The sequence below is a fragment of the Eptesicus fuscus genome, chromosome 5 (genome assembly GCF_027574615.1).
Source record: "Eptesicus fuscus isolate TK198812 chromosome 5, DD_ASM_mEF_20220401, whole genome shotgun sequence".
NCBI lineage: Eukaryota > Metazoa > Chordata > Mammalia > Chiroptera > Vespertilionidae > Eptesicus > Eptesicus fuscus.
The window spans coordinates 59,320,354-59,340,879 of NC_072477.1; the positions used below are offsets into that span (position 1 = coordinate 59,320,354).

Below are 20,526 nucleotides of genomic sequence, written 5' to 3' on the forward strand. Positions count from 1 at the left end.
AAAAGTACATTTGTTTTCTTGCCCTGTTTCAATTTAAAAAACAATGCATGTTTACATCAATCTACCCTATTGCCACGTATGGTTCTGATATTTATTTATGAATCCCACATACTCCTGCAGACCTATGCAGACAAGGTAGCTGGCCAGAGCTTTTTAATTATTTTCCTCTTGGTTTACTAAACTGGGGCAGGCCCTCTGCCCAATATCTACATTTTCTTTGAGCATAGCATTTGTGAAATGGTACAAAGCATGCTAAAGGTATCCGGGAAAACTTTGTATTTTTATATACCATTGACAAAAAATGTCTTACATTCAGGGAGTTCACATATTACATATATATAGTTTTAATTCCTGGGCATGGGAGGGAGACACAAAAGTATCACCCTTGTCACTTTGGTTGGCTTATCCCACTTTAATTATCCACGGAAATCTAAACAACTCAGCCATCTGGTTGCTTCCATCCAGATGTTTGACATGGCTTAAGCACATCTATAAACATACAACATGAATGCAGTGTTTTTGAGGATAATTTGCGTGGTTCTGACCCCTCTGCATCCCCTACAGCATTTGAATTCCCGCCCAGCCTCTTGGGGATTCTTTTTTGCCTTACAGTGAGGAGGTGCATATTGATGGCCATGCTGAGGAGAGAGATGATCATGAGTATTACAATGAAATACCAGGAAAGCAGCCACCCATGGGTGGTGTTTCAGACGTGCGGGTCAGAGTTCAAGCCACAGAACAGATGGCTTACTGCCCCATACGATGTGAAAAGTTGTGCTATTTGGTAAGTAACGTTTTATTATGATTGGAACTAGCAAAGTGATTCTGTCCTTATCACTAGAGAGTTTAATTTGTGGGTTTCCAAATGCTAATTTAGAGAAAGTATCATCTTCCTCAGTGCTGAGCCAGAGAGTGAATCATTGACAGGGCCTGGAGTAGATCATTTTTACTCCAATTCCCAACCTCAGCCTCCGCAGCTGACCTCACATCTCACTTCACTGGGAACCCCAGGGCAGTCCAACACACTATCCTCAACGTCCCCTTTCCCCGTCTCCAAGTCTTCCTACATTCTCCTTGCCTCTCTTCCTTAGTTACCGTCTCCACAGCTAGTCTTTCCCCGGGGCTCCTGATCCCACCCACCCATCCTACCAACTCTGTGCCCTTGTTCTGTCACCAGCCTCTGTCACCATCTGCATTCTCTCTCTGTCTACCGGTTCCTTCCCTTCTGTCTGCACAGAAACTTGGACTCCTCCAACACAACTAATAATGTCCTACCTCCTCCTCTTTCTTTTACCCACAAACTTGTGGAAAAAAACACACAACTATCTTTACCTACACTTTTAAGATCTGAACTCCACTTGACAACTTGAGAGAAAGTACTTTTACAGTAGTCACCAATTTTTTTTTATTTTTTTTTTTAGCCACCAATGGTTTAATTGCTAAACGTACTCCCTTCTCCAGTATTCTGAATTTGTCTCCAGCATTTGATACCTGTTGGCTGCCTTGTGTTTTCTTAGACCTCGTCTGTTAGCTTCTAAAACATTTCCATTGTGTGATGCTGACCCCACATCTCTAGTTGCTGTTTTCTTTCTTTTGTCACGCTTTCCAATTTTTATTATAAATATTTTCAAATATACAGAAAAGTTGAAAGACTTATAAGGTGAACACTCATAGACTCACCATCAAGATTCAACAGTTAACATTTTTCTATATTTGCTCTGTCACCCTATGTAGCCATCCATCCTCTATTCATCCATCTTATTTTTGATGCATTTCAAAGTGAGTTGCATCTTTTCTTTTCTGTCTTGTATTCTTGCATCCCCTTCCCCTGGGAAGCCAAGCCCCTGCCTCACCACCAGAAAGGCACTCTCCAGTGCACTGCCCTGGCCCGATTTCCCCTGGGGCCTGACACCTGTGTTTGTAGTCCTCCAACTTCTCCTTCCAGCTATTACCTCTCTCGGCTGTGATGCCACAGGCATAAAGTTGCTTGTTTATATCAAGACTGAACTGAGCGTTTTCTCCTGGACTCCAATCCAGAGTCCTCTACTGATTTACTCATGTTAAAGAATGGCATTGCCACTCTTTCAATAATCTACAGGTTTTTGTTTTCCTCACACATTGAGCCCTATATCAACTCATCTTAGAGACCTAGGATTCTATGTCTTTTGAATATACCCAGCATTTTCCACTCCTAGCACATCTTTCTTAGTTCTAGTCCTCACTTGCCCAGATGATTCTGAACGCCCCTTCTTTATCTCTAATTTCATGCCCCCAAAACGCTCCCGCACGAAACCTCTGGATTACCTTCCTGAAGCACAGACACCCCTTCTTGAAGGCATCCCTGGGTCCCGTCCCATTACTGAAGCGAGCACGAGATGTTTAAGGATGAAAGCGAGCCTGGCACCAGCCCCAGCAGAGTAGGGCTGCAGTCTGCCATTCACGGTTCGATAGAGGCTTGCCAAGTGGCCGGTGTTTAGACAAGTGTCCTGGAAATCACACCTTCTCGCTGAGCCTTGGACCGAGTCCTGGAATGTGACCTCCCAGCAGAGGGAGTGTCCCTCAGGGTGTGCCTGGTGGTGGCAGCCGTGATGACCGTCTCTGCGGCTCCCAACAACGCACCACTGAAAGGAGTCTACACTCCTCACCCCAAACCCCAGTTTCCCTTTTTCACCTGCCAGGCACTTCCTGTATCAGAAAGTGAAGTTGTCTGCCGGGAGTGTTATTCCCTGCTTTGTGTATTTTGGGGAAGTTCAGGAACGGATGCTACGATTGTAAATGTCTCACGATGTGTTGTCCCTGCAGCCTGGGAACTCCGAGTGCAGCAGCGTCTATGAGAACTGTTTGGAGCAAAGCAGGGCACTCGGTAGGTACAGTCGCCCTTCCCCACCGGCCACTCTCCCTACTCCTTTCATGTCACGTGGTCATGTGTGGACCTTGCTGTAACACTTGATGGGAAAAGCAGGTGCATATACGGAACACATTCTGCCTCGGCTACAGGCCTCTGTGTTCTGAGAGACCCGGGGGGCCGCATGCGGGTCCCTCGGGAGGGAGGCTCGTGTTTCTCCCTCTATCGCACTGTCCTCCTGTCTCACAGAGCCTCTCACTGCTCTGACACAAAGGCTCGCCCTGGAAAGGTGCTTTCTCTGACTCCCACTTCAAAGATCAGGCAGGAGGCTAATGTGAAAATGAGTGCTTGTCGAATCCACCAGGATTTAGAGAAAACCTTTATTTCTGCTTGGCAAAGGGAACAAAGAGAAATCTGAAACCTGAGTCCCGATCTGGGTCCCACCCACCCCAGACCTGCCAGGGCGTTAAATGTCTGATGACTGCTTGTGGTTATTGACATAGGGCGTAGCTTTTCCGCAGCACAGGTGCAGGGCATCCACTCTCAGATTGGAAACTATTTTCATAAAAACAAGGTATACTGACAGACAGTCGTTTCATGCTTATAAATGGTTGAAAGTATTTATTCATTAATGTGTTCATTTGGGAAGGAAAGTTTTGCAGCTTTACAGGGGGAGATAACAGGACAGTGAAAATAATACAGGGGAAGGCAGAGCTGGATGACCACACGTAGGGACGCTAAGGAAATTAGCAGGAACTTGCCCTGTAGAAGGTAGTCACTCCCAAGGATACTTTGGTATTTCTGATGGAATTATGCCAATGTAATCTATTAATTTTATTATTTTTATGCAGTGGGGAAAGCATGAGGATTTATGGTTTTGGGTATAGCTATGATTACCACCTTCCCCCAACCTGCAAAAATACTAGGAGTAGTGAGTAATGCAGTAATTAAAATTCTTCAATTCTATAAAATTCTTCAATTTATATCTTTTGATATAAATTAAAATTTCATGCTATTCTTTAAAGTTATTTAAATTTTTAAGTGAATTCTTAATGATCCGACTAAAACAAATTAGATGAATGGTAAATGTCTTTTTAACACTATGCTCCCTGCCCTAACGAGTTTGGCTCAGTGGATAGAGCATTGGCCCGTGGACTGAAGGGTTCAGGTTCAATTCCGGTCAAGGACATGTGTCTCGGTTGCAGGCTTCATCCCTGGCTCTGGTTGCGGTGTGTGCGGGAGGCAACCGATCAATGTGTCTCTCTCACATAGATATTTCTCTCTCTCTGTCTCTCCCCATTCCTTCCACTCTCTCTAAAAATCAATGGGGAAAAATATCCTCAGGTGGAGATTTAAAAATAAATAAAACTATGGTCCCTGTGAGCTATCATTGCTCCCTCCCTCCCTCCTTTCCCTTTCTCTGGAAACCCCTCACCTAAGGACCCCATTTTCCACATGTGCTGAAGCTCCCTGGAACTGTCTCCATGCTCTGCCTTGATCTCATTGTATAGTCTTCACTAGAGGCCCGGTGCATGAAATTTGTGTACTTGGGGGGGGGGGGGCGGCTCAGCCTGGCCTGCGCCCTCTCACAATCCAGGAACTCTTGGGGGTTGTCCGACTGATGGCTTAGGCCACCTAAGCCATCAGTCGTACATCCTTAGTGCTGCCACGGAGGTGGGAGAGGCTCTTGCCAGCCATGAGCCCGGCTTCTGGCTGAGTGGTGCTCCCCCTGTGGGAGCACACTGACCACCAGGGGGCAACTCCTATGTTGAGCGTCTGCCCCCTGGTGGTCAGTGCACATCATAGCGAATGGTCGTTTTGCCGTCGGGCCAAATCTGGCTCTCTGACATCCCCCGAGGGGTCCCAGATTGCGAGAGGGCACAGGCCAGGCCGAGGGACCCCACCGGTGCACGATAGGGGCTGGTGAGGAACACGGGAGGTTGGCCAGCCGGGGAGGGACCGCAGGAGGGCTCCAAGGCATGTCCAGCCCATCTCGCTCAATCCCAATCAGCCGGACCCGCAGCAAGCTAACCTATTGGTCGGAGCGTCTGCTCCCTAGTGGTCAGTGCACATCATAGTGACTGGTCTACCAGTCAACTGTCTGAGGGCTCCAAGGCATGTCCAGCCCGTCTCGCTCAATCCCAATCAGCCGGACCAGCAGCAAGCTAACCTATTGGTCGGAGCGTCTGCTCCCTAGTGGTCAGTGCACATCATAGTGACTGGTCTACCAGTCAACTGTCTTCCCCCTGGTGGCCAGTGCATGTCATAGCAACTGGTTGAGCAGCCTTAGCATATCATTAGCATATTACGCTTTGATTGGTTGAACCGCCGACCAGATGACCGGACACTTAGCATATCAGGCTTTTATTATATAGGATTTCTTAAACAATTCACTCAATGCCTCTTTACTGTCCTGTGGGTCAAGCACGGAGCTACAACATTGTTTCTTTTAAAAAGCAGGTTCCTTACTTCCAGTGGGAACCAGAACACTAGGCAGCTCCCTCCCCAGACCTCAGCCACTGAGACCCTGGGGCTAGAAAGAGTCAGCCCTGCTCCAGGGGCCACGACAGGTGTGGTTCTTCCCATTGTGGCAGGAAGGACGTCCCTAACTCGGTATTCTTTCATCCACAGGCACACGGGAATCAGGTGTTCCTACCTTGGGGCCTGCGCTGGGCATATGTTTAAAAAGTGATCCGAAATTCTTGACCAGTGAGCAAATTAATAGCAGTTACCAGAATAGCAAATAGACATTTTTATGGTTTTTCCCAGAGATTCATACATAAGCATTTGGGAGACACCTATACAAATATTTTCAATAAGGTTTGGCTTTTTCCTCCCAAGACATTGATTTATTCAAATGTTGACTTAAAACTTGAATCCCAGTGTATTATAAATACTGCAACAGGCTTCTGGTTGTTGAAGGAGTTAATTGTGTTTATTTCCAGATGTATAAAATATCTCTATCCTTAATAATAAATTCCCTTATGGAAAGAAATAGTTAGCAAAATAGGATAATGTTTCCCCAACCTTCAATTTAAAATGGGAATGTTGATATTTTTAATAAAAAAGATGTGAAATTCCCACAAACCCTACTTACAAGCATTGGTGCTTACAGTGTACACACCATGTGTGTACTTACTAGTATATTCTGCCAGAAACCTCCTCTTGGGCTGGTTGGGTGGTTCTCAGTCGTACTTGGCACAAAGGACTTTTGGCCTGCATAGCGGCTGGCAGGTGTGGGTAAGCTCTCATCAACCACACGCTTCTCCTAGAAAGATTTTAAATTTGGGTAAAGGATGAAATATCTTTTTTTTTTAATTTAAGACAACATTTCTGACTTAAATATAATGGCACATTTGAAATAAAAAAAAAAAAAGGAATGGTAGTTTTCAGGAAAGACTGGGTGTGGACATGGGCGCTTTTGTGCCAGCCTGTGGGATGGCAGACTTGGTGTGGTCAGCACATGCCAGCGCTCCGTGAGGGGCAGACGAGCAGCACTCTGTGCTGAAGGCCAGCTCTGGATCTTTAGATCATGGTGGGGTCAGCCTGGGTCGACACTCAGTCATCTGCTCATCCAGCTGACAGACATTTTTCTTTTGAGCATCTGCTTTCGACCAGACATTGAAGATGCAGAAGGTACACAGATAAGTGGATTCTAGTCTCTCCTCAAGGACTCAAGGAATTTGTAGTCTCAAGGGGAAGACAGACAAGTAAGCAGACGCCTTCAGTGTATCAGAGAGTGGCACCTTCCTTATCCAGCCTGAGGAAGGGAGGAACTTACCGGAAGCCTTCCTAAAGGAGGTGGATTCAGAGCAGAATCTTACAAGATAAATGGAAATTAGGTCAAGAAAGGGATGGGGCCCAGCCAGCGTGGCTCAGTGGTGAAGCATCGACTTATGAATCAGGAAGTCACAGTTCAATTCCCGGTCAAGACACATGCCTGGGTTGTGGGCTCCATCCCTAGTAGGGGGTGTGCAGGAGGCATCCAGTCAATGATTCTCTCTCATCATTGAGGTTTCTATCTCTCTCTCCCTCTACCTTCCTCTCTGAAATAAATAAAAATATATTTTAAAAAACAAAGAAAGGGATAGGGTGGCTATTACAGCAGGAACTAAGTAAGCACTGTGTGCAGAGACCCAGTATCAATGAATAAATACACACTGAGCATTGATAGGAACCTCTTATTGAATGCCTACTAGGAGGCAGGCTCTATGCTCAGTGAGGGTCTCGGCCACATTTCATTTAATCCTCACAACCATATTTTAAGCAAGCACCCCCATTTTACAAATATGATACTTGGAGAGGTTAAGTGGCATGCCTCACACCACACAAATAGTAAGAGATAACACAGGGATCTGAAGTCAGGTCCCTGTTCATTCAGAAGCACACTGCTTGCAAACACTTTTGATCATATTCCACTTTCAGTAAAGTTTTATGAGCAGGAACTCCTAAATAAATGGTAATTTAATCATGTATAAGTTATTGACATGCATACTAATATATTATGCATGTATAATAAAACACACAAAAATAGCAAATTTCAAAGTTAGAGTTAATGATAAACATTTTCTAAAAATGTCTTGCTAATTACATTGGCTGAATACTATCATTAGATAATATCAAGGCCCAATATACATTTAAATCATTTACTGATCAATAAAATTGACATAAATCCACATTTCAAATCTCAATAATTCTAACTTTTGGTAGATCAAACTTTGCATCTAATTATATTACTCTTATAAGCTCTAATGCAGCTAAGGAGGAGCTTGTACTAAGAATAGCCTTCAATTCTTGATTTCTTTGCAGTGATCTTTTAGCCACTTAACTATTTGTGAAAATAAGTTTAGTTTAAACGAGATAACACACTTCATAAATCCACTTAACCACGCAGATGCAAATTGTCATGTGCTGCAAACAAATGAGGTGCCTTGCCAACCCCTCCCTCTAGAAATCCCACTCCTCCCTCAGGGTAGCCCATGTATAGAATATGACATGGCACAAGGTGATATGTGACCCCGATAGACAAGGTGTAAAGGAGGAGCAGGTATTAAGAGCTGTTGTCTTCTGGTTGGGCTTCCCCGAGCCAGTGCACTCTTGGGTTCCCATGCTTTGCATTACAATAATTGTAGCAATATTCACCGTGATGTGAAGTCCAATATGAAGTTGGTCCCTTTTGGGCCACATGGGAGGGGCTTAATGACTGAAACAATAGAAGGACTGATGTTGTTTTATGGTGGGACGATGGAATGCCACTGCCACCACTTCATGTGCATCTTGGTGATCTCGTAGCACCTGTGGCCAAAACTATAAATGTACTGGTTTCAATAGCAAAGCAAAAAAAATTCCATCCTGGCATTCTCAAGACAGAACCATCTGGATGGTACAAAGTGCTTGAACAACTGGCCATCAGGTAATGAGCTGTGGTGTTAATATCCATTCATCCAGTAACTGTTGTTGATGGCATTTTATGTGCCAGGCATGTGCTAGGAGCAGGAGTAGCAGCCGTGAACAAGACAGACAGGATCCCTGTCCTCATGAAACATGCAGTCTAGAGACAGTACACACATCCTACCTAATAATAGACAAATATGCAAATTGACCGTACCTTCACTATGCCCATGATTGGCCAGGAGGCACAGAGGGGCGGGACTCGGGGTGGCCGATTGGGCCAGCGGGACGCTGAGCCATGGCTGTGCTGCGGCACAGAAGGGACCTCTGGGGCAGCCAGCCCACGTCCCGCCATGGACCATCAAAAGCCGGGGAGCTGGGTGCCTGTCCGCTCTGGCACCAGGCCTTTCAGAAGCCTCCGCCGCGCTGGAAGCTTCTGAAAGGCCTGGTGCACCAGCGGAAAGGCACCCAGCTCCCCCGCGATCGAAAGCGGGGAGCTGTGTGTCCACTCCAGCACTAGCAGACCCCCTGCCATCAAAAGTGGGGAGCAGGCTGCTAGCAGTGTCTGCGGAGCGTGCTAGGCTTTGCGGGGCAGTGGGTATGGCCTGGATGGCAGGTTAGGCCTAGGGGACCCTACACGTGCATGATTTAATCATGCACTGGGCCTCTAGTTAAAAAATAATAACGTAAGCAACAAAATGTATTACTCTTGTGATACGGACTTCAAAGGCCAAGTACAGACTGCTAGGAAAGCAGAGACTGAGCCTATTCTGAGAAAGTGAGGTTTGAACTGACACCTGAAGGCATTAGGATGATGGGGAAGGGGAGAAAAGAGCATGTCAATCAGAGAAGATGGCCTTGCAGTGGGGATCATACTGCAAGAAGGCCAACGTGAGCCCAGGCGGGACAAGAGGGGTTACAAGGGAAGCTGGGTGGCCAGGAGTAGGGCCACAGGCTTGTTGAAGATTTGAGTTTTATCTGAAGACTCTTCGTGCAAGAGTAGGCCTTCCTTCCCCCTGGCTGCTGGCACTGGCTTCCCTCCAGTACCGGGACCCGGGCTGGCTTCCCTCGGGCCGCCCGCAGGCACCTAGGACCGGGACTGGCTTCCCTCCAGCCCTGGCTTGGTCAGGAAGGACATCCAGAATGACGTCCGGTCTAATTAGCATATTACCCTTTTATTATTATAGATACAATGGAAGGAATGAAAGGGTTTTGAACCTCTGAGAAATATGATGAGATTTTCAGTTCTTAAAAGGTCATTTTGGCCACAATGTGCAGAATAGAATGGAGAGGAGAGGATGGAGTCAGGGAGGTGGAGGAGATGATCTGAGCGGTGAGTCCTTTCTGATAAAAAACAGCAGAAACACCAGTCCTTGCAGCAAGGCTGAGCTGGGCAGAACAAAACTGAGCATAGAGAGGAGAGAGGCTTCCCACTCTAAATAATTTTAAATCAAGGAATGAGTCTTTTGAAAAGGAGTTTGAATAATTGGTATTCAGGTTCCATGTGGCACGTGTGTTTTCTTGGTTCTGGACTGCAGCTCTGAGCAATGTTGTCTGCCGGTTTGTCTGTTTGCTGGACAGTCAGCCCTTTTCCTGCCTGGCTGTTCTTTGGGATCTTCCTGCTCCTTTTCTGTCTGTTTGAAGCCATGGGGCAGGGAGACCAATGAGAGGGAGCTTTTCCTCAAAGACCAGAGCTTACCTTATTTCTACAGGTCAAACTTACAGGTTGATATTTAATCCTTGTAGGGGATGAAGGTGGCTTTTGGCTTCCTATCAATTCTAGACTCAAATATGGTTTCATTTATTGTTTGCAAAGTAGAACATGATACCCTGATCACAACTAATCACTACAGGTAATGCCCATGAGAGAGCAGTGCCGTCCCAAAGAGACACCTCGTTAATGAAGCACACCTGTCGAGTGGATCTCTTCGACGACCCCTGCTACATTAACACGCAGGCTCTTCACAGCGCACTGGGCTCTGCCCGAAATCAAAGCTCCGCCCAGCCGCTGGGGAGCCTGTGGCACCGTGAAAGTAAGTAGCTGCTTTCTGTCTGTATTAGTCTCCTGTAGGTGCTGTAACAAACTACTGCAAACTGGCTATCTTAACACAACAGAAATTCATTGTTTCACAGTTCTGGGGGCCAGAAATCCTAAATAAACATGTTAGCTGGGTTGGTGCCTTCTGAACGCTCTGGAGAAGAATCTGTCCCAGGCCTCTCCTAGCTCCTTGGCTTGTCTTCATTTCAGCCTTCACCTGGCTTCGCCCTGCGTCTCAGATCTCCCTCTTCTCTCTCTTCTAAGACAGCAGCCTCTGAATTTAGGCAATCTAAACCCAGGAAGATCTCATCTTGAGAACATTAATGACATCTGCAAAGACCCTTTTCCCAAATGAGGTCACATTCACAGGTGTGGGGGGTTAGGACTTGAACCTAACTTTTTGGGGTTACTATTGAGCTCACTACACTGTCTCACATGAAAGAAGGCTATTTCCTTGGCCTCATTTTCAGGAAGCTAAAAGGATTCTTTCTGACCTCAACCCCTCACCACAATCACTGATAATAATGTAGTTATTAACAGGATTTTGTGGCGATAATGGATTTCAAAATGTGGGGATGTCGTTATACGGGCTTCAAAGGGAAAGTACAAACTGAGGAAAGCAGAGAGGCTGAGCCTCGTCTGAGAAGGTCAGAGAAGGCTCTCTTGAGAAAGTGAGATTTAAACAATCTTTTCACATACTTTCAATTTTGCTATGTGCTCTTGCTGAAGGAAGGATGGTCAAAGCCAGGAGATAATTTTGAATTTATTTGTTTGCATGAGAAACAATGGCCATGATTTTAGTTCTGTTTATTGATGATGTTAATTTTACTCTTTTCGCAACCCCTTGGTAAGTCATCTATTCAGCACTAAAATAAGATGGCTCCTTTTAAAAATCGTATACTGTGAGTAAAAACAGTAAGACTTTACTTAATCTTAAAATACATCACTTTCTTGCCAATTGCTTCCAGGGATAAATGCAGAAACAGGAATAGCTATAATAATAAAAGCATAATATGCTAATTAGACCAATGGCCGGACAGCCGAGCCCCTTGCATGAGTTTCGTGCACTGGGCCTCTAGTAAATAAATAAAAGCAAAAACAATCCAAAAGCATACAATCAACTGAAAAATAAACAAAACATGCTTTTCATAAAATGTTGAAGCGTGGTGGGTTCAGAGATTGGCTTGGTATCAAATCTGGTTCATTCCAAGGATGGAGAACACGCCGCTGAGCAGGTCCTTTCACTGGCCCAGGAGGCCTTTCCCAAAGTGCCAAGGGAACTAACTGCACAGCTGGCGTGGCCAGGTGGCCAGATGAAACGTAAATGGAGACTTTGCTGAGCCTTGGCTTAACCAGATCACCTGAACTCTCTAGACTAAGAAACAGAGGTCCTTGTGGCCAGACAGGTGGCGAATGGGCCGTCTTCTTACAAGCTTTCCAAGATCACTCTGGGCTCCCAAACATCCCTGCTGGGTTGGTTCTCTTGAAGCAGACACTGAGATGGGGCTTGTCCTGCAGGGTCTTTATTGGGATCAGTTATCAGGAAGGGAGGGGCAGGAAGCAGGCTGGGGCCAGGAGGGGTGGGCAGGGCCTCAGCCAACCCTGCAGAGAGCTTATGGGCCTGTGAGAGTGGCCCACATTGGCCCCACTTATCTCTGTCTTTGGACATGGGCCACGTGAGGGCTTGCCCGAGGGCAGGACAGCTCCCTGCAGCTGAGGCAGACCCTGTGGGGATGGTTGGCTGGAGGCTGGCTGCTGATACCTGGGGCTCTTGGTCCTTCCCCAAAGGGGGATCTGGGTCATGTATCTCCACCTCCATCGCAGGGGGCATCTTGTGCCCTGGGTAATGGGATGTGCAGTGAATACAGATTCTGCAGTGAACTTAGCTACACTGGAGAGTACCCTGTTTGGATAAGGTAATATTTGTTAGAGGCACAGCTTTTTGAAAACACATTTGTGGACCTCAGATTTTAAAAGTCACTTTATAAGACTATACTAGTACATTGGTAGCTTCCATGTCATGGGCTATTCAGAGCAACAACCTATTATTAGAAATACTAGAGGCCTGGTACACGAAATTCGTGCACGGGGGCGGTGTCCCTCAGCCCAGCCTGCACCCTCTCCTATCTGGGACACCTCGAGGGATTTCTGACTGCCTATTTAGGCCCAATCCCACGGGCAATCGGACATCCCTCTCACAATCCAGGACTGCTGGCTCCCAACTGCTTGCCTGCCTGCCTTCCTGATTTCCCCTAACTGCTTCTACCTGCCAGCCTGATCACCCCCTAACCACTCCCCTGCCAGCCTGATTGATGCCTAACTGCTCCCCTGCCAGCCTGTTTGCCCCTAACTGCCCTCCCCTGCAGGCCCGGTCACCCCTAACTCCCCTCCCCTGCAGGCCTGGTCCTCCCCAACAGCTCTCCCCTTCAGGCCTGGGTCCCTCCCAACTGCCCTCCCCTGCAGGCTTGATCGCCCCCAACTGCCCTCCCTTGCAGGTCTGGTCCCTCCCAACTGCCCTCCCCTGCTGGCCATCTTGTGGTGGCCATCTTGTGTCCACATGGGGGCAGGATCTTTGACCACATGGAGGCAGCCATCTTGTGTGTTGGAGTGATGGTCAATCTGCATATTACTCTTTATTAGATAGGATAGAGGCCTGGTGCCTGGGTGGGGGCTGGCTGGTTTGCCCTGAAGGGTGTTCTGGATCAGGGTGGGGTTCCCTTGGGGCGTGGGGCAGCCTGGGCGAGGGGCCTGTGGTGGTTTGCAGGCTGGCCACGCCCCCCCGGCAACCCAAGTGGAGGCCCAGGTATCTGGGGTTTATTTATCTTCTACAATTGAAACTTTGTAGCCTGGAGCGGAGCCAAGCCTTCTGCTTGCTCCCTGGCCGAAGGCATTTCTGTTGGGACTTATGTATCTTCTATAATTGAAACTTTATAGCCTTAAGCGGAGGCCTGGGCCGGCCAAGGTGTGCGGAAAGCTTGGCTTCCTCCATTGCCGGGGAAACCCAAGCCTCCCTCCTGCTCTCTGTGGCCGTAGCCATCTTGGTTGGGTTTATTTGCATATTTGCTCCTGGTTGGCTGTTGGGCGTGGCTTGTGGGTGTAGCAGAGTGATAGTTAATTTGAATATTACTCTTTTATTAGATAGGATGGCCTGAATCAGGTGATCTGGCCTATTCCTTGATTCTCAACTGCAGCTCCTTTATAACCAAGTCTTTAATGTTAAAAATGTTCACAACTCAAGCAAAGAAACTATGCCTTTTATCATAAACAATTTTATAATGTGAAAAGGCAAAATTAATCCATAACATCATTCCTGCCATTGGTGGAAAGTAAATAAGTCCTTCTATATCCAAAATAGTAATGTCAAATGTGTTCTTGCTGACTCCAGCCTTCTTTATTCATCCTTTTACCCGCTCTCTGCCTTGGAGGCAACAGTTTTAATAATTTAGGCCTCTAGTACTCTCTTACTCTTTATTCCCGTTAGGATTAGCCCTCCTGGACTTCTTGCTACCCCCTCAAGGTTCATTTCAGCTTATCATTACTCCCTCCAAAAATTTAAATCCAACTCCAAAAATGTAAGAAAATTTAGTAGAGATGGAGTAGGGATAACTTTGGACATAATTTTCTGCAAAGTATCTTAAATACACCTTTTAACCTTTCTCCCCTTATGTTTCCTCTTATTTCTTTCTAGCTTCTTTAGGCATCCTCAGCCTCCCTTATTCATACAAATCTCACTGATTAGCTCAGTAAAGGGAGACAATGACCTAATAGCTCTCAAGCATAACATCAGGGCTCCTCAGTTCATCCTAGCATACAGCCAGCATAGGAAAGCTCTGGCACAATCCTTACTCTTATCACACATGGCAGAGGAATCATTAGTTCTCATACTGTTTAATTTTTGTACCAATTTATATTAGTTTCAGTCTAAAGCTGCCATAACAAAGAAATACCATAGTGTAAAAAGGACTGAAGTTTATTCATTTTACCTTTAGCCTCCAAAATTGGTGGCTCAGGTCTGATAGGAAGTTTGTCATTCTTAACACCTGGCTTCAATCTCTGGTCTAAGGTGGCTGCTTGGCCTGTCTCCATCACATCTGTATGCAGCCAGTGGGCAGAGAGAAAGGCAAGAGGAGTACATACACATACATTCCTTTAAAGGGCATGACTCAGAAGAGCAGGCATCATTTCTTCCCACCTGCTATTTGTGGGACTTGGTCATGTGGCCATACCTAGCTTCAAAGGCGCTAAAAATATTACTCTAGCTGGGTGGCCATGTGCCCAGCTAAAACCAGCATACAATGAAAGGGAGGAGAGATATTGGTGAACAGCTGTCCCTGCTACCTTTCTGCCACCCCAATATCCATGAGCTCTGTTCACATAGAACCCATTTGCCCTCTGCCAAAGGAAGACTTTGAAAATACCCCATCCGGTTACAGCATGCAGCTTAAAAGTCCATGACATCTGGGTGGTATGAGTCGCCTCCATCAAGATTGGATGGGGATTCTTATAATTGCCAAGTTGTCTGCCCTCCCTCCACAACCAAAATTGCTGGTGGAATTGGAGTAAGATAACCGCAATACAAACTCACACTTACAAAAGGGAAGCACGCAAAATGCATAGCGGCCATTGGCTCTAGGGACTGCCGCATCCTGCCGGGCGTGATGGTGCAGGCTCCCTGAGCTGGAGGTAGGAGATGATGATCTGCCTGGACTCTGGTTCTGCTTTAGGAGGGGACTCCTTGTCTGTTGTTATCTGGGGGCTGGACCTGTGTCTTCCGGGACGTTCCTGCCATTGTCCTCCGTGTGTACATTGAAAGGAGATGCTGGAGAATGGGCCTTTCTTGGGGGCTTCACAACTTTCACAGCCTATTTCCTGTTGGCATGGGCTCAAGAGATTGGGGGCTGCTTAAGAGGCCAAACAGCCAGACCAGAAGAGACTGTGGTTTCTTTGACAATGTAATTTACTGAAAAATTTAGTAGGATTTTGCTTTATTCACTTAGTCAGTTCTACATGAAATTTCCCATAATATTCCTTTATTATCCTCTTATTGCCTGAGGATGCCTTCTCTCTTTCTTGTTATTGGTATTTTCTGTTTTCTCTCTTCTTTTCTTGATCAGTGTTTATCCAGATTTACTAAATTTAACTGATCTTTTCCAAGTACCTAAATTTTGTTTCATTTTCTCTATTGTTTTTTATTTCCTATTTCATTGATTTCCATTTTTATCTTCAGTATATCTTCCTTCTATTTGCTTTGGGTTAAATTTTTCTCTTCTCTATCCAGCTTCTATTACATTTTCTTCTATCAGCTTTATTGCTTTATTTATATAATAAAATATTTATTCAACTTGAAATTTATATTTTATATGAGGTAGGGGGTCTAACAATGTTATCTATGTAAACTATTTAATTTTCAAAGCACTGTTGACTAAATAATCTCTTTCTTTAATGCCAATCTCTATTATACTAGATTCCTCTATATATGTGAGTCTATTTCTGAGCCTTTTATATATGTGAATACTTTTTCTATTAGCTTATTTGTCTGTTCTATACCAGCATATTAATTACTATATACTAATTACTGTGGCTTTGTAATATATCTTAATAGACATGTGCATTTTTCTTTATATTACAAATAAATTTTCTCTGGGTAGTATTTCAGCCCTTCATTTATGCTTAACATTTTATGTTAACATATTTTACTAGCAACTTTTAGACATCTTATAGAGTGAACATATTTTCCCCTCAAAATGCAAATAAGTCCCTATTTTTCTCAGTTTACAGTAGTTTCGTTTCTTTAACTGTCTCATCCCTCCTTTCATTGACATTACTTGCAATTGCTAATTCTAGACTTTGCATGTTAGACTTTTCTTTCTTAAGCTCTATTCCCCTTTTCAGAGGTTTGCCCATCAGCTGCATATGAGTGTGAATATTCACATCTATCTTGTGCTTTCCTGAAGTTTTGATTGTGAACAATATGTCTTCAGTTACTAATGGGAACTCCACGATGACATGATGACTTTCTTCCAGGATTCCTATCACTTTTTTCTTTTTTGGTCTCAGTTAAATCTAGTGTGGCTTTCCTTGTTGCTTCTTTAACCTTCACTACTTCTGGGAAAAATATATCAATAATTTATTAAATATTGTGTGGGAATTACATATAAAAACTATATTGAAATTATGATTCTCTTTCTCAAAGTTAACTTTATGTAAGGAAAAGGATCAAGATAATAGATAATGCACCACCATGTTAAGAGTGGTTGTATTTGGTGATAGAGCCAGAGGTGATTCATCTTTGTTTTTCCAAGATTTAAAAGAATTAGCATGGATAACTTTTAAAATCAAAACTAAAATTTACAAAAGTCTGTGAGATAGTCTCTTTCCGTAGAATTAGATTTTCAACAAATGTTTGGATGACTGAAATCTCCTAGCACAGTGTATCTTGTGGGAAATTGAGTTGGGAAACTATTGTCCAGACCCTTCTGGCTGGCCCATGATCGGTTGCCTCTTTTCCCGATGATATAATGTCTCTTTTTCTTTTGTTGTGTCCTTGTCCAAAAGCTCTCCACCATACTCTCAGAAGAAACCAAAGGCCACCATGCACCAAGATGTGTGTGCCCACACGTGCATGCTCCTCCCCCACGCTTGCACAAACACTTTCTCGCTCACAAACATAAACACACACACAGCTACTACTCATCAGAAGTTCCCTGTTATGCCTCAAAGCTGGCAGCACTAAGACCAACTACAGGTATTATCAAATCTAGACACATTACTTCAGACTTCCCTAGCAACCATAGAGGCGAATATTTATAGACACTAGATATAGACTAAAGTTATTTTTTTAAAAATAGTGCTGCATTATAATTGTGTTATGTAGAGAAGTTCTTAAGCAGGGACAAAACTATAACATATTAACAGGAGAACTGGATTGTGTCTACAGGGCACTGACTTCCTACATCAGGGACTTCATAGGATTGTCGTGTGTAAGTTGTAAATCTCAGAAGCCAGAGGATTTTTCATGTGAGACCCTTGCATAAGGACATGTAAACACCCCCTTTGCATGTATAAAGGTGAAGGCTGGTTTCTGTGCAAAACGTCCTTTGTATTTACAAAGACAAAGCCCGATTTCTATGGTTATTTTCCTGGTGAATTTGCTGTAAGTAATCGTATGACTTTTACCTGGATTCAGACCTGAGAATTTTATGTTATTCCTTCTGGAGATGCTGTGTATCATCCTGACAGCCTTGTTATCTTCTAAGGATCTTTATGGGCACTACAGGAATGGAGTGGCTAGATCTTGTGAAATGGAAAGATTTTCCCATCCAGGGCAAGGAAGTCAGTCACCTTAGAGTGTGGTGATGAGTAACCTGGGCTTTGGAGTCAGACCTTGTTTTAAATCTCAGACCTACACCATATTAGCAGTGTGACTTTGCCAAAGTCATCTAACTTTTGTAAAGAGCCATTGCCTTGCCTATCTAATTTTGAGAGTGAGACCAAATAGTATACTAGTATATAAAGCATTGAGTAGTGCCTGTCATACTCAGTAAATGGAACTACACAGTAAGTATTATCACTAAGAGTATCAATGGTATTATCAAGTGCTGCCTGGATGTGCCTTGTCATCCTAGTGCTCTCGACTCTACATAGGACTTACTCTGCAGAGACTTGGGGCGCTGTCTCAGGCCATGCCTCCCTGATGTTTTGCCTCCTTTTACCCGACTGACTCTGTTTTGTCCAGGCCAGTGAATGACACAAACAGAGTAGTCATTTAATAGGAATACTCCGAGGTTCAGCACAGCTTTGAAGTATTTGGTTAGAAGCATCTCTGAAGCACATTGATAATTTGTTGTGTGTTTTCTTAAAGCTAAATGCTAAAAAAAAATAAATAAATAAATGGCATTGTCAAAGTTACCGTAGGCATTTTCAAAGAGTTTGGGAAAATCTTAGAAGTTGTCTATAATCCAGATACAGCGTAAGCCTCTTTCTCTTTGACAGACAGACCCTGGGACATAACAAGCCTCTTGCAGTGGTTCTAAAAGCAGTGCTCATGGGTCAGTTCCATTTCTCATCAGAAGGAAAAACTCCTGCACCTGGGCGAGCCTCTCTTGGCAACAGAAGCCAAAGGCAATGTTTGGATCTACCATTCAATTAGAGCCTGTTGGAAGTTCCCCAAACAAAACCCTCATTTGTTTCAGGAACAGCATTGTTCAAATAGCGCCTGGCATGTAGTAGGGGCTCAAGTTATATTTGCTGAATGAATGAATGAATGAATGAATGAATGATTGAATGAGCGGATGGATGAGGAGTTAACTTGGTGATGTCTCCTTTTGTATTTTGACTTCAGAAGCACCCGAAACTGTTCAGCCAGGTGCCACGGCCCAGCCGGCCAGCTCCCAGTCTTTGCCACACATTCAGCAGCAGCTGAGGAGTGAAGACTGCTACCATGGCAAGCTGAGCAGGAAGGCGGCAGAGAACCTCTTAGTAAAGGATGGGGACTTTCTGGTTCGAGAGAGTGCCACCTCTCCTGGCCAGTATGTGCTGAGTGGACTCCAGGGAGGCCAGGCAAAGCATCTTCTTCTGGTGGATCCCGAAGGCAAGGTATGATTGCCTTCTCTCTGTAGTCCTTACAGGATGTTGTGATTAGGGTTACTCTGAATGACAAATCCCAAACCTATTGATAGTGTTGAAGAGTATTCAAGGCTAAGGGTTTACTTTTACTTGAACCCTCCAACTGGGGCAGCAAGTCCTAAATAGAGGTTAGTGGAGGGATTTGAGTAGAAGGCACCTTATAGGATGAAATAGAGGATAACCTCTTTCTGCGCCTCTCAATTCAATTCAGTGAATTAAATGAATACCTCCATGGTTCACGGTTGATTATTCAGTTGACTATTGCTCAGTATCACATACTTAGTTCTTGCTGTCAGGGTGCTTATGATTTCATAAAATAGATGCTTAAATAATTATAAGGATGAATGGCATAAGGATGGTTCAGCTAAAGCATTAGGTGTTCCTCAGGATGGAGGAGTGCTCTGGATGAGGCACATGGGAAAGGCTTCCTGTAGGGTCTGGCCTATAAGATGAACCTTGAAAGAAGGCAAAATCGTTAAAGGGGAGGGCATTGGGAGTGTAGGAACGGAAACACAGGAGCAGAGCAGCAGAATGGTGTTAAGCCAATAAAGGATGTATGGCTGGAGCAGAGGCTGCCTGTAGACAGAAATGATCCTGGACTAAAATGAAAAACTGTCAAAAGAGACAAAGAATCATATTGTCTGTATATATAAAAGCCTAAGCGACCATTATGACCAGACGACTGGCCGGTAGCCCAATGCAGGAGCTGTCCCTGGTGGTCAGTGCGCTCCCACGGCCAACCTTTCACAGTCCCTCCCCCCCGCTAGCAGGCCCCGATCAGCCTGATCAGGACTGGTCTGATCAGGACTGGGCAAGACGGCCCCGATGGCTGGCCAGGCTGAGGGACCCCACCCATGCACGAATTTGTGCACCGGGCCTCTAGTATAATGATAAAAGGATCAATTCACTAGAAAGATATAACAATTATCAATATATCAATTCACTAGAGAGATATAACAATTATCAATATAAAATAACAATTATCCTATAACTACAGAACACAATATATGACACAAACATTGATACACCTGAAGGGAGAATTAGATGGCAAGTGCTTACCATTTTCCAAACTGGGAGGGACAGTTGTTTTAAAAAGGTATTTTTACTAAGGGATACAGAGTTAAAAAGTATCTTTTCTTTTTTTCATTAAGCAAAATGTCTCCTTCAGGGTTATGTGTTGTGTCCCCGTCGTCCCCCTCTCCCCCCAGGTGTTTACATCTGTCAGGGGGACTATTATCATTTAACATACTTCTGTTCCTCCTTTTCAAGGTGAGGACCAAGGATCATGTATTTGATAATGTCGGCCACCTTATCAGATACCACATGGATAATAGTTTGCCAATCATCTCTTCTGGAAGTGAAGTAAGCCTTAAACAACCAGTGAGAAGAGATAATATTCCAGGACTTTTGCATTTAAACAAATGATAATATGGAAATACCATCACACTGGTAATTCAAGAAACTCCATTTTGTGTTAGGACACAAGGATGGTTCAAACTTGGTTTCTAGATATATAGAACACAAACTGTGAAGTGCATCTTTCGAGACCATCATGGACTAACGAAAACTGATCTTCAGAAAGTGGAAGTCAGAAGAGGAGAAAAGGATTGGTCCATTTGAAAAGTTA

At 44.6% G+C, this 20,526-nt stretch overlaps 1 protein-coding gene across 1 annotated transcript in view; it reads left to right on the top strand.

Annotated features, from left to right (window-relative positions):
* The window catches only part of SHC4 (SHC adaptor protein 4), a 113,771-nt gene extending 93,447 nt beyond the window's left edge, over positions 1-20,324 (top strand). The window contains exons 8-12 of the mRNA XM_008143121.3: positions 613-784; positions 2,803-2,863; positions 10,090-10,269; positions 18,616-18,869; positions 20,169-20,324. Of these exons, the coding sequence (XP_008141343.2) occupies positions 613-784; positions 2,803-2,863; positions 10,090-10,269; positions 18,616-18,869; positions 20,169-20,324 (823 nt within the window). The remainder of the gene's footprint in view (positions 1-612; positions 785-2,802; positions 2,864-10,089; positions 10,270-18,615; positions 18,870-20,168) is intronic.
* The last annotated feature ends 202 nt before the right edge of the window (positions 20,325-20,526 follow it).